Raw genomic sequence first — 13,253 nt, 5'->3', positions numbered from 1 at the left:
TATAATTTTAAAAAAAAGGAAAGCAAGTTTTAGTGAAGACATGGAGAAATTTGAATCCTCATATATAATGGTGTAGTCATTGTGAAAAAGTTTGGTGGTTCCCTCAGAACCTAAGTCTGTGCCAAGTATGGTCATTCATACCTGTAATCCCATGTACTTGGGAGGATTATGAGTTCAAGGCCAGGCTGGGCAACAAAGTGAGAGATTCCAGAAGAATTGAAAACAAAAGACTCAGATATTTGTATACCATTGTTCACAGTAATCAAAAGGTAGAAACACCAGGTGTCCCCCAACAGATGAGTAGATAAGCGAGATTAAGTATATATGTAAAATGGAATATAATTCGGCCATAAAAGGAAATAAGTTCTGATGTATTTTATAACATGATTGAACCTTAGAAACAGTGCTGAGTGAAAGACTCCAGACACAAAAGGACAAGTAGACTATGATTCACTTTTACCAAATACCTAAAGTAGGCAAAATAGTAGAAACTGAAAGTAGATTAGAGATTACAGAGTGGGGATTAGAAGGTGGAAAGTTATTGATTACAGAGTTTCTGTTTGGATGATGAAAAAGTTGGAGAAACAGATGGTAATGATAGCTGCACAATATTATGAATGTAATCGGTCCTACTTAGTGGTACACTTAAATGGTTAAAATGGAAAATTTGATATTATTATACTACAACAGAAAATTGGTATGGGGGGGGCACCGGGGATCGAACTCGGGTCCTTGCGCTTACGGGGCAGGCAGCAGAACCACTGAGCTAAACCCCTAGCCCAGAAAATTGGTATTTTAGAAAATTATTTTTTTAAGACCTATATATACTATACTATGGTGAACTGGAATTGGCTTGTACATGCTCTTGGGAGCTGTCTCAGAGCATCTCTTCCCAACTACTCATTCATTGATGTTGGTGCGTATCTATAATCCCAGCACTCAGGAGGCTGAGGTAAGAAGATTGGGAGTTCGAGGCTAACCTGGACTACATAGCAAGACCCTGTTTCAAAAAGCAAAAACAAAAAAAGTGTACAAGCTAGTGAACCTGGAAAAATAGATGCCAAACTGTTAATGTGGTTACCTCTGAGAGAGAGTAGTATTGTAGCAGGAAAATGAAAATAAACAAGAGTTTCTACCATATGCACTTCTGTGTTTTTTCCTTTTTTGTTTGTTTTATCAGTGAGAGTATAGAAATACTTCATGTGTTGTAAATGCACCAGAAAATTTGCATATATTAGGGTTGTGGTATGGGTTACTTTTTTCTTGAGAGTCTGAAACTGGTCACATATACAATGTGAAATAGTCCATGAAGAAACTGAAAGCCAAGCCTGGGATTTGTATTATGTTTGCTCAGAAATCTAATTTTTGCTTGTTTTGTTTTGTTTTTTGTTTTTGTGTAAGGCTTTTCTTATCTCTTTATAGGTTACCCCACAGCCTACCCGGCAGCAGCCCCTGCGTACAATCCTAGCCTGTACCCAACCAATAACCCCAGTTATGCTCCAGGTAAGCAGAGTGTGGGAAACTGTGGTGGATGGTGGGGGAGGTAGAACTCTATTTGGAAAACCAAACCCACCTGCTGGCCTTTTCCTGTCCTTAATTGCTCTGGGCTCAACCTGTCCAGGCTTGATATTCCTAGGAATCCCCTCTGGGTACTAAGGCAGATCAGCCTCAGGGTGGGGGTGGGAGTAGAATCTTGGTTCTCCTTGGGATTTAAGGTTGGCTAGTCTCCCCTATTCTGGAATATATGAGACATGCATCCTCCTCACAGAACCTTTTATGCTTTTCCTAGCAGTGTTGAAATCCATTCTTTGCTCAGTTTCCCCTTAGGCTGCCAGTGGGAAACATGTAAACACATACACAGCAGACTCCTGGGTTATAAATTTGGAAGAGAGTGAGAGACTTGCCACTATGGACTAAAGAGCTGCTTTCAAGCTGAGACAAGCTACATATTTTTCAAAAATAATGAAAGCCCATTATTTCTGGGATAGAAGTTGAAGTGGATTTGAGAATACTGGAAATGCTTGTTCTATTTTGGGCCAGGAGCATTGCAGAGGTCTTAAGCAGATCCTAAGCTCTCTGCTCAGCAAGTACTTTCACACTCGAGAGCAGGAAAAGTGTGGGCTCTGCTATAAGAAAGTCCTGCATTTGAATCCTGATTACCCAGCTCACTGGTTGTAAAGCCTTGAGCAGGTCACCTCCCCCGAGTTTCAAATGCAGTGTAACTACCTACTTCAGGGTTGTAGGTGGTTTTATGTAAGCCCCTCTTCATTTACTCAACAAGTATGTACGTACTTATTTGTTGAATGTCCTCCATACTGGGATAGAAAGATTAACAGATGCCATCTTGGCCTGAAGTAGTTCACAGTCCACTTTGGAGCCTAGAATACAAACAAATTCATTGCAATGTAATATAAGTATAAGAATACATGTTAGAAGAGAGGAGGGACCCACGATCTGCCTGGGGATGAAAGTACTATTTAGGGGAACCTTCTCAGGGGATTTTGCAAAAGCAACTTGAGGAAGAAGGAAGAGGTGTTTTATTAAGCACAAAAGGAGTGGGCATTCTGGGCAGAGCAGAGCATGGCAAAGGCATGGAGATATGAGAAATGTTAGGAACCTAGAAGTAGTAGCTGTGAGGGGGCCTAGATGAATCTGAACTACAAATATGCAAGGGTCAGATTTGAAAGGCCTTCAGTGTCCTAACATATCCCATTTTCTTGCTTTTATAGTTATTCTTATAAAACTAGAAAGTTTGAAAAGACCTCATAGATTCTCCAGTTCAACCTTTTTACTTGACAGCAGAGATCCAGAGAGCAGTGTTTTGTCCCATGTGGTCCTGTGAATCTCCAAGAGCTTAGGGAGTAGAACTCAGCAGATGTCCTGTTGCTCAGTCCCATGCTTTTCTGTGCTAATCATTCTACTTTCATTCCCTGTCCTTTAGGGTGCTTAAAGCAGAAAAGAACATGGGCTGGGTCTAAAGACCTAGATTTCAGACCTAGAATCATTCTCTCTCTGTCTCTCCCTCTCCCTCTCCCCCCTCCCTCTCCTCCTCCCTCTCCCTCTCTCCCTTTCTCTGTCTCTCTCTCCTTCCCTCCCTCTGTCTCTGTCTCTTTCTCTCTCTCTCTCTCTCACTCACACACACACACACACACACACGCACACACATGCACATGCACCACGAAGTTATCAGACAGGTCCCTCTTTTTTGGCAAATAACTATTTTACGCAAATAAATTATAATAACTCCTAAAGTTTTTACATAGACACAGGCATTTATTTTGCCCTGTTATGCCTGAGGTATTCTGGGAGACACTTTAGGTGACTCAAAGTTTAGGAAGTTGCCTCACTGTAAGAGCTTATAAAGAAGCAGTGACACACAGGCTAAGAATCTATAATGGTATCTCAGCACTAATTTTATATTTACTCTTTTGTTTTGTTTTGTAAGATAGGGTCTCACTATGTGGTTTTCAGGGTGTCCTTGAACTCACTGTGTAGTCCAGGCTGACCTCAGCCTCCTAAGTGCTGGGGTGCAGGCATGCATCACCATGCTTGGGTTCTGTATTTACTTTTTTAAAAAAAGAATAGTTGTTTTTGGTTTTTGAGACAGTCTTGCTATGTAATCTAGGCTGGCCTTGAACTCACAGCAGTCTTCCTGCCTCTGCCTCCCGAGTGCTGGGTTTACTGGTGTGTGCCACCACACCTGATCTAAATAAAGAATATTTATTATTATTATTTTGTGTATGTGGTGCTGGGGATTTAACCTAGGACTTTGTATGTGCTTGGCAAGCACTCTACCGCTTAGCTACATCCACATCCTGTATTTACTTTTAATCACTAAATATAGTATTTCCAAAAAAAATCAAGAAAAAAAACCCGCAACAATAAAAGCTTCAGAAATTATCTCTGATAAAATACTTAATAAAATTTGGTAACTTCTATCTGAAAACTTGTGGTGGCTTCAATTATCAAATCTGTCATGATAATAGGTGGGTTAAATCTTAGTGCCCTAGGTTGGCTTTGTAAACTAGTCGGAAACAAAGTGAGGTGAGATGTAGGAGGTCAGGTAAGATTGAGAGTGAGAAAGATTCATTGTCTTCATAGTCAGGAAGCCACCAGTGACTTCACTGGCTGCAGTGAGGAAGGTGGGAAGGCTGGAAACCAGAGCACAGTGAGCTGGGGAGGGAAGTAGATTTAGCAGGTACAGGCTGTGTTTGTAAGAAGTAGGGCTACCAGAAAAAGCTAAACCAAAGGGCATTGACTAGAAGGGAATGTGGAGGTGAAGGAGCGTTTTTCAGGTATGAGCCTGATTAAACAAGCACTGGTGGGAAGGAGTGAGTGGAGGGAACGAGTCAGAGACACAGGAGTGATGACAGACAGAGCCAGCACTCCTCAGAGGCTGTGGGGGAGGGGGCGAAGTCCAGAGCTCAGTTCTCTTCCTTATTTTGAGGAGTTAAGTGGCAGGGAGAGGAGGAGTACCTGACCTGAGAGTGCAGCTCTTCCACTCAGACCAACGGTAAGGTCACAGGTGGATATTCTTAAGATAAATGACCTTGATTTGCTGCCACAGAAATGAGCAGAGATAAAGGGAGGACGCCAAAAGACAAGGTCCAGGTGCAAGAGTCTCCCAGGAAGCAGTGAGGCAGAGCAGGCCAGCCCTGGAGGCTGGCTGAGGCCATGAATTCATCTAGGCTCAAATCCCCAGCACTAGGCTAATTTCTCATAGTGTTCAGCACTTCTGCCGGAAATCGTAGGCTTGTTTTAGAGTTAGTTTGGCAAGTGTAAGGATAAGAAATAAATAGCTGCTTATTCAATTCCTATATGTTAGACTATTTAAAGCTCTTTATAGATAATAACTGGTTTTCTGTAAAAACAAACCTTTGAGGTCAGTACTGTTGTTATTCCCATTTTCCAAACAGGAAAACTAAAACTTAAGAAAAGTCAGGTAATTTAACTCAAAGATCCAGACCCAGCACCCTGCCACAACACCCACATAAGTGAACTCTTAACCACTCTATTGTCTTTGAAGCAGTAGGCAGAGAGAAATTGAGGTGTTAGTTTAGAGCAGCCAGGCTGGCGAGGGCAAGTAGTACAGAAAGGAGGCGGCTGAGACCATGGCGGGGACTGGAAAGCTGTTGGCATGTATAGGGTATTTTAATTTTTTTTTAACTTTATCATCATTCACTAAACACACATATATACAAAAATTAAAATTATTCAAAGAAAAGCAATGCAATGGAAAAAACTATTATAATATTCAAATATACTAGAACTCAACCAAAGGAAAACTAAAAAGTACTTAAACATTTTTCCATATAATTTTAAAAAACATCTCAATCATTAACAAGACATCAAAGGATGTGATTTGTTTTAGAAAGATTTTCAAAACTAATATTGAACAAGTAGTGGTCTAGAAAAAATTTCTGATTAGCTAGTAGACTCCACATAGGCCAAATTTTTTAAATTTAAATTTCAATACAGTCATGTGACACATGATGGAAATATAATCTGAGAAATATGTTATTAGGCAGTTTCATCCATATGTATCACAAAGTACCACACAGTGCCAACTTCTAAGTGCAAACTGAGAAGGTATACGTCAACCATCTGTGATGGCCCCTTGATATTATCCAAATACGAAGTTAAACACGAGATACATGAGGCTACCACTGGCATAGCAGCACACTGTTTTACAGTAAACTCTTTTATATAAGTAGGATTATGCTCTCAAGGGTAAAAAGTATAGCATGTTATGATGAGTACCTAAAACAGTAACAGTCATTTATCACACTATCGAGTACTGTGTACTATGCATAGTTGTGTGTGCTTCTTCAGAAAAAACACCCTTCTCTCCTTTGATCTCAGTGACTCTTCCTTCCCACCCCACTGAGGAGCTCCAGCCTAGTCTCTATCTACATCTCTTCCTATAGTTTTAAAAACAGTCTACATAGGGATTCTTTCCAGATTCCAGCCTGTAACTCTGATCTCTCCGCTTCCCCTCCTGCCACCCCTACCCCTTTGAACCTTTTCTTCCTATTTCAAATTATCAATTATTCGTTTTAATCATTTTAATCCTTAATTACATTTTCTCACACTAGAGAAACTTTGGTATTTACATGTGTGTCCTATTTATTTCACTTAAGAAGATGGCCTCAATATGCATCCATTTAGCTGTAAATGACTTTAGCTTCTCATTCTTTATGGCTGAGTACTACTCCATTTCATAAAAAAACCACATCTTCTTTATCCATTTTCCAGTTGATGGGCACTTGGGCTATTTCCAAGCTTTAGCTATTACCTTTTTTTTAAGCGCTCATTTTTTGTCAAAACTCAGTTTTCCCCAATTTTATGTCTTTAGAAGTCAACATATTTCCAGGCTATGACTAACGGAATCATTTGCTGAGAAACCCACAAAATCCATAAAGAGTGTAGTACTAGTGCACTGTGTTGGAAAGCCCCAGACTGGGAGTTGGAATACCCAGGTTGTCACACTGACTGTGCTTCTGAGTTTAGTGTGACCTTGAGGAAATCCCTTTTCCCTTTTGAGTTACACAGGCACTCTTGTGCTCGGGTTCTCTGTCTCTCTCTCCCAGGTTTGTTTCATAGAATGCAGTTGGCCTGCATTCACAAGCCTCTGGATTGCAGTGGGGATATTTCTACCAAGGATGAGCTGACTCAAGGTTTAAGAGGACAGTATAGATTACTCTCTGCTTCCTGCCAGGCCAGCTATTTGTGATGCAGAGAGGTTCCCAAAGTACTGTACTAGGTGCCTGCATAGAGCCAGGCGATCAAGTTTAAATTTCTTTCAGTTGCTTCAAGGAGACCAAGATGTTGCTTCAGAGAGAGGCATTTTTAGCATTTCTGAGTACCCTAAGATGTCATCTCTCCATGATGCAGGGAAGCCTTTTAGTTTTTCATTGGTCCTGAAAACACTGTGGGTACTTCAGACTTTTTTCCAAGCTCCAATGATTTGGAGGACCTTATTTAAGATCTGTTTGGCCCCTTAGGAAGCAAGAGCCAGCCAAGGTTTGGTTTTCACAATCTGGAGAACAAAGAGTTTATCATATTAATGACAATCTGATTTGAAAATGAAAGGAAGGAGGGCTGGGGATTTAGCTCAGTGGCACCCAGCCTGCAGGCACATGGTCCTGAGTTCGATCCCCGGTACCAAAAGAAAATGAAAGGAAGGATAACCAGGATAAATAATACAAGTAAAAATGAAATACCTCCTCACAAGAATCTGTTTACAAAGCAGTTTCATTTATTGACTCATTTGATTTTATAACATCCTATAAAGTACAGGCATATTATTCTCATTTTATATGTAAGAAACATGGGGATGGATAGGGGAAGGAACATGCATTCTCTGAACCTGCCAGGCATATTACAAATGGTCACTCCACCTTAATCTTGTGAGTTAGAGCTGCTTGCTCTAATTTTCCTCAGAGAGGTTAAGTAAATTATCTGAAGTGATACAGCTAAAAAAGCAGTAGAGGGCCGGGGATTTAGCTCAGTGGTTCTGCCACCTGCCTTCCAACCACAAGGACCTGAGTTTGATCCCCGGTACCAAAAAAAACCCCAAAAGACAAAAGCAGTAGAGCTGGAATTCAAACCCACTTATCTGACCCCAAGCCTGTGCTCCTTCTGTAGCACCACACTGTCCTGGAAGCTTCAGGGGTGGAATGGTTCTGCATCGAGTCTAGCTCTAGTTTTAAGGGACCATGATGGCAGAATTGTCCCTGAACCTTCTCTTCTTCTAACACGTAAAGCCTCTGTCATGTGTGAAGTCCCGCTGCAGTTCTTTGGAGAGTTGCAATGTGTTCTTATCGTGGATAAGTACATAGCAGGATCTGGGACTTAATTCACATCAGGTAGCTTCTAGGTCAGCTGCCTGGAAGATGCCATTATGACATCTAGGGAGGTGCTCCTCTACAGTGGACGAACTTTTCCTAGATGGCAAGTCTGTCACCCTCTCCAGGGCAGAGGCTCTTCATACCCTCTACATTCACCGTTTCTTGTGCAGCCTGGGGAAAACTGCTATCTCAAAACAAAGTCTGTTTATGTAACTGTAATATGTACAACTTTGCACAGATTCTTAGTGGTAATTTCAACTAACGTTTCTATCCAACAGAATTTCAGTTCCTGCATTCAGCTTATGGTAGGAGAGCTATTTTCCTCATTGTATTATGGCCTATGAATGTGTTATCTTGTAACAGCGGTAGATCCCCCTCCTTTCCTCCCCAAATCCCATCCCCTAGGCTTGGGCTCCCCCCAGGTGGCTCAGCAAGCAGTTCCTAAAGCATGCAGGAACATGTCTGATGGTGCAAAATCATGGGTTGGAGACACACATGAACCATTTCCCTAGGGCAGCAATGAAGGATCATGGCACTGAAAGGCATCTCTTACCCTAACCTGGCGGGCGAATTCAAACAAATGAACAAAAATTCCAGGGCCTGTATGTGGCTTCTCTGTTGGCTTTGTGGCAGCCTCTGTGAAGGATTCCCTGGATTATGCCTATAAAACCCCAAATACCAGTCTGCCCCAGGATCAGATTTTTCATCTCCCTTGGCAGTCTGACATGTTTGAAGACCTGGATGACTTTAGATATAGTCTGTTTCCTTAGCCCAGACCTTGAACTCTGGACTCATTCTGGGGGACATTTTCCTGGATGGTGAAAGGTAGAGCCCAACTGTGCCAATGAGTGAGGGATCAGAGCTGAGTTCTCAAGGCAGTGTGGACTCCAGGCCCAAGGCACCACGGGAACTTCTGGGCACCTGTGAGGGTCCCAGCAGTGTAACCTGACTAGGTCCTTTTTGTCATAGACAGGAAGGGACCATGGGAGGAACTGCCACTCATACCACCCTTACCTGGGCTTCTCAGGACAATATTTTTGTGAAATCTCTGCACACTTTGATTCTTTAGATGTCTCAAATTGAATTTATATGTGTCACATCTTTTAGAAGATGAGCTGTGAAATTTCTTGCCACCACTGTGGGCTGTGTGATCTTGGGCAATTTGCTAATATCTCTAGGCCTTCCATAAAATGTTTTATTCTATATGATCTCTGATGTCTCTTTAAATGTTAATATCCCTTTCTCTTACAATTTTATTATTTCAACATTGCTATCCACTGACCTGTTTTACTTATCATTTATGGAAAGTTCCTCCCTCCCTTTTTCCCTCCCTCCCTCACTTTCTTCCTTTTTTTTTCTCAAGATACCATATAGGAACTCAGAAGACTCCATAAAAAGTTAAAAAGTCTTGTATTTTCTCACCCTTTGAGCTATAGCATTTGAAATGAAGATGCCTGAAGAATATGTATGGAACATTTCACTTCACAAAATATTCTGTGAAAGAACCTAAGTTGTCCCTTTGAAGATACAAAGACCAGTAAGGCAAAATCCCAACTCTGAAGGAGCTTATAGTTTGTTAGGGAGACAAGACAACCCATCCAAGGCCTCTCCAGGGCTTTCTAAGAGTTACTGGGATTGTCAACTGTATGGGATGCAGACAGGCGTTGTGGTTAGAGGTGGGGAGAAGAAAGACTTCACAGTAGATGTTAGTTTTCAGTTATGATTGACAGATGAATATGTGTTTACCAGGTGGAGTTTGAGAATAGACAAGTCGGAAGAGCTAGCAATGTGGAACAAACCATGGAGATGTGAAATTCCTTGGCATATTCTGGGAATGATAAGCAGTTTGTGTGCTGTAGTATGGGTTGTAGAGTGAAAATGATGAGTCTAGCAAGATCATTCAGACTAGATCATGGGGGCCTTGAGTGCTAATAAGGAATATAAACTGGAGCCTTAGGAATTCTAGCCAGTGAAGAGCCTTGCAGAAAAAGCTGAATATGGTGGTGCATGCCTGCAATCCCTACACTCAGGGAGGCTGAGATAGGAGATTCATTTGCAAGTTTGTGCCCAGCCTGGGCAACTTAGCAAGACTCTGTCTCAAAATTTTAAAAATAAGTAAAAAGAGCTGGAAATGTAGCTCAACACAAAGGCCCTGGATTCAATCTCCAGCACCAAAAACAAAACAATGAGGAAGCAGTTGGAGTAGCTCAGGTGAAAGATGATGACAGCTTGCATTGGAGCTCTCCACAACTGTAGATGTGGAAGAGCAGACAGCAACCAGAAATAGAAACTATAAGACTGATAATGATTAATTAATTGATTGATACTGGGGATTGAATGCAGGATCTCACACATACTAGGCAAGCACTCTACCACTAAGCCACACTTCTAGCCCTTTCTTCCTCTTCTTCCTCTTCCTTCTTTTCCTCCTCCTCCTCTTTCTTCCTTCAAGACAAAGGTTTCACTAAGTTACCCAGGCTGGCCTTGAACTTGTGATTCTCCTGCCTCAGCCACCCAAGCAACTGGGATTATAGGCATGCATCACTCTACCCACTGAAGCTTTATTTTTGATTCTCATATCAGTAGTGCAAAACAAAGACTACTGTCATTTTATGCAATGACAAAACAGAACTTAAAAGATTAAGTGACTTGCCCAGGGTCCCACAGCTAATAAGTGGCAGAGCCCAGGCTAGATCTCAGATTTCCTGATGCAGTACATTATTCAGGATGATGGTCCCTTGCTGCCTCTCCTCTTTCTTTGTAAGTGTGCTTAACAGATTGTTCGAGTGTCCGAGGGTGTGAGGGTCCCATGTCCAGGGAAGTGAACAACCCAGCACACAGATGTGGGTAGCCTGCTGTGACTGGGCCCGTGGCCCTTCACTGCCAGAGGTTCTCTTGCTCTCTTTTTTACTTGAAGGATAACACATATATATTAAAGAACATAATATACACTAGTCTACAGCTTAATAACATTTTTACATATGATATACCTGTACCTAACTGTCAGTTCAAAATGTAAAGCATTTTTAGGAAGTGGTTCCTTTCTGGCACTCAACAGGCTGCCTGTCAGAGCACCCTCTTCTGTCACCATGCCTCCAGAAGCTTCAGTTGTGTCTTTGTCCCACAACTGAGCTCTCATTTCTGCCACCAACAGGGTGGGTTACTTTGGAATTGTATGTGGAGGAGTAGTATCATATGGTAAGCTAATTAATGAGCTCAGGTTGACAGCCGACATTTGGTTTTAGTTTTCACATTTCTCCAATTATTTAAATTATTAATTTTTCAAATATACAGAAAAGGTACAGAAAATACTGTTTGTTCTTTGAAACTGGAAGAAAATACCCCTTTGTTCAGAACAATACATAGTTTAACTTATGTGGTCACTTAGGGAAGATAATCAAAGGCACAGTCACAGTTGCATCTTTCCTGATTAATCTGCAGCATTATTATACTCTGTATCATGCTGTCTTGTTCACTCCCTGGTTGGTGTATGGCTGTCTTGCATCCCCAGTTAGACTGTAAGTACTGTGTGCAGTGACTGTGACCTATGTGCATTCCCATTCACTGTGGCGCTCCCCTCAGTGCTGAGTACAGTTAGGCCTCAATCTCTTTGGCTAATTTTGCTTTACTTTAATTGTCATACAGTCCTTCAGGCTAATGTCAGACTTTTGGCTTATGGTGAAATTTATGGTAAAATGTCTGCCACTTGGAAGAAAAAACTGGAATGAATCAGAACCTCTAAATTCTCCAAACTCCTGTATTCAGTCCTCCTGCTCCCTGGTGGAATCTCAGTGAGATCTTATGGGCATGGGCTTGCTCTATCTGACTTCTCAGAGCCACATGTTTAACTTTTTAGGGAGCTTCCCAGCCACATGGAGTGTCAGGTTCTAAGATCAATTCAAGAGATCTTCATAAGATTTTTCTACATTAATTGGATATTTTATCAGTCCCCTTCATACCATCACTGTGCCTCCTGGGAAAGAAACTCAATAGATAATTGTTTGAAATGGGCTCCCCTTCTACAGTGTCTGCACAGCCATGTCTGGATATCCACCAAAGGCCCTGCACTCTACATGGGGTTCTGCTGGCCCTCCATTTCTCTTGCCAGAATTCTCCTCTTGGTGTCACTTTCCTGCCCATGATTTTCTTTTCATTCCTTAGCATCTGCTGTATATATTGCGGGCCATTAATGTAAGCACAGAGTCAGCCTGTAACAGCTGCATTTCTAGCCTTGGTTCAGCAGAAACAGCAGAGTCCTTGACCTTCTCTAGCCCTAGAACTTCTGTAATTGAAGGAACAGAGACCCTAGCTGTTATCCTAGCAGGCAGCAGGGGTTATGGAATCTCTCCTCTGGAGGTAGAATATCCTAGTTGAATTAGAGCGTATATAGGCATGCTTTCTTCTTGCTCTACACTGTCTTACCTCTGTCCCTTGTTAAAATGTTTCAGGTACATCTGACTGTTGCTAGTGAAACTCCCCTCCCCATCCCCTTGCAAATAGACTAAAATATTCTATATCTGAGACTCCTAAGACCTTCTTTGAGTGGAAAATATGTCACTAAAATTGTTCTTTTTTTCCATAAGTAGAAATCTGGGCCAAGAATGTTTCTCCTCTGTGTTTGGAAGTATAGTAATAAGTTAGACATTTCTACCCTTTAGAGCCCTATTTCCGCTCTCCTTCCCCTTAGGATACCATGAAGGTAAGTTTCTTGAGTGGCTTCCCCTTCTAGAACATATGAAGTATCATCTTTCAAGTTTCCCAAGCTGAGCTTTGAATCAGAATCAGCCTAGGAAGTCTCTATGGATCTCAGACTGGACCTCATCTCTATTTTATATCTACCTGAAGTCTGACATTTAGTTCTGTAATGGCACAAAGGATCATTTCTAATTTATGAAGAGATATCTAAAGTGGGGTACCCAGTAGTACCCCAGCAGGAGATATTCAGGGGTATCCAAGAGGTATGTCTATCTGGCCTCTGCCAGGTGTCCAGCAGAAGGAGTTGTTAGTAAGGAGTGCCTGCTGGATAACTAGGAATACAGCCACAGGGTCCTGGGCCTTTTAAACTGCCATAGCCACAGTGGGGTCAGTCTCTTTAGAGCAGATGGTATTGTAGCAAGGTTCATGTAATAGTAACTATTTGAAAGAATAATGTTTTATTTGAAAGCAACTTATTAAATACACCTCCAGACAGTAGTCAGACCAAAAAAAAGAAAAAAAAAAAGGATGGAAAGTGGTTTAGTTGATCTGACCCAGTAGACACTCAAAGTCTTAGGCAGAAGGTTAGGTAGAAAGAGGCATCTTCATAGTTTCAGTAGCAGGTAGAATATCCTGATTCTCTGTATGTGCAGAATTCTTTGGTTTTAAAATCATTTGGGGACTCAGTTCAGCACTCCTACAAACCTA

At 41.6% G+C, this 13,253-nt stretch overlaps 1 protein-coding gene across 3 annotated transcripts in view; it reads left to right on the top strand.

Annotated features, from left to right (window-relative positions):
- The window catches only part of Fam168a (family with sequence similarity 168 member A), a 178,566-nt gene that overhangs the window by 145,833 nt on the left and 19,480 nt on the right, over positions 1 to 13,253 (top strand). For 2 of the 3 annotated variants that reach the window (XM_004863267.4, XM_087211928.1), the window contains exon 3: positions 1,423 to 1,503. In XM_004863267.4, coding sequence (XP_004863324.1) covers positions 1,423 to 1,503 — 81 coding nt within the window. Of the gene's footprint in view, positions 1 to 1,422; positions 1,504 to 8,128; positions 8,156 to 13,253 lie in introns of all 3 variants that reach the window. The other variant, XM_013064983.3, reaches the window with a different exon arrangement.

This window comes from Heterocephalus glaber, unplaced genomic scaffold (genome assembly GCF_053883595.1).
Source record: "Heterocephalus glaber isolate CG9 unplaced genomic scaffold, H.glaber_assembly_v1.0 deba00001428, whole genome shotgun sequence".
Taxonomy (NCBI): Eukaryota; Metazoa; Chordata; class Mammalia; order Rodentia; family Bathyergidae; genus Heterocephalus; species Heterocephalus glaber.
Note: the sequence above shows the minus strand (reverse complement) of the source record. Positions and strands in the feature narration are given on the sequence as shown.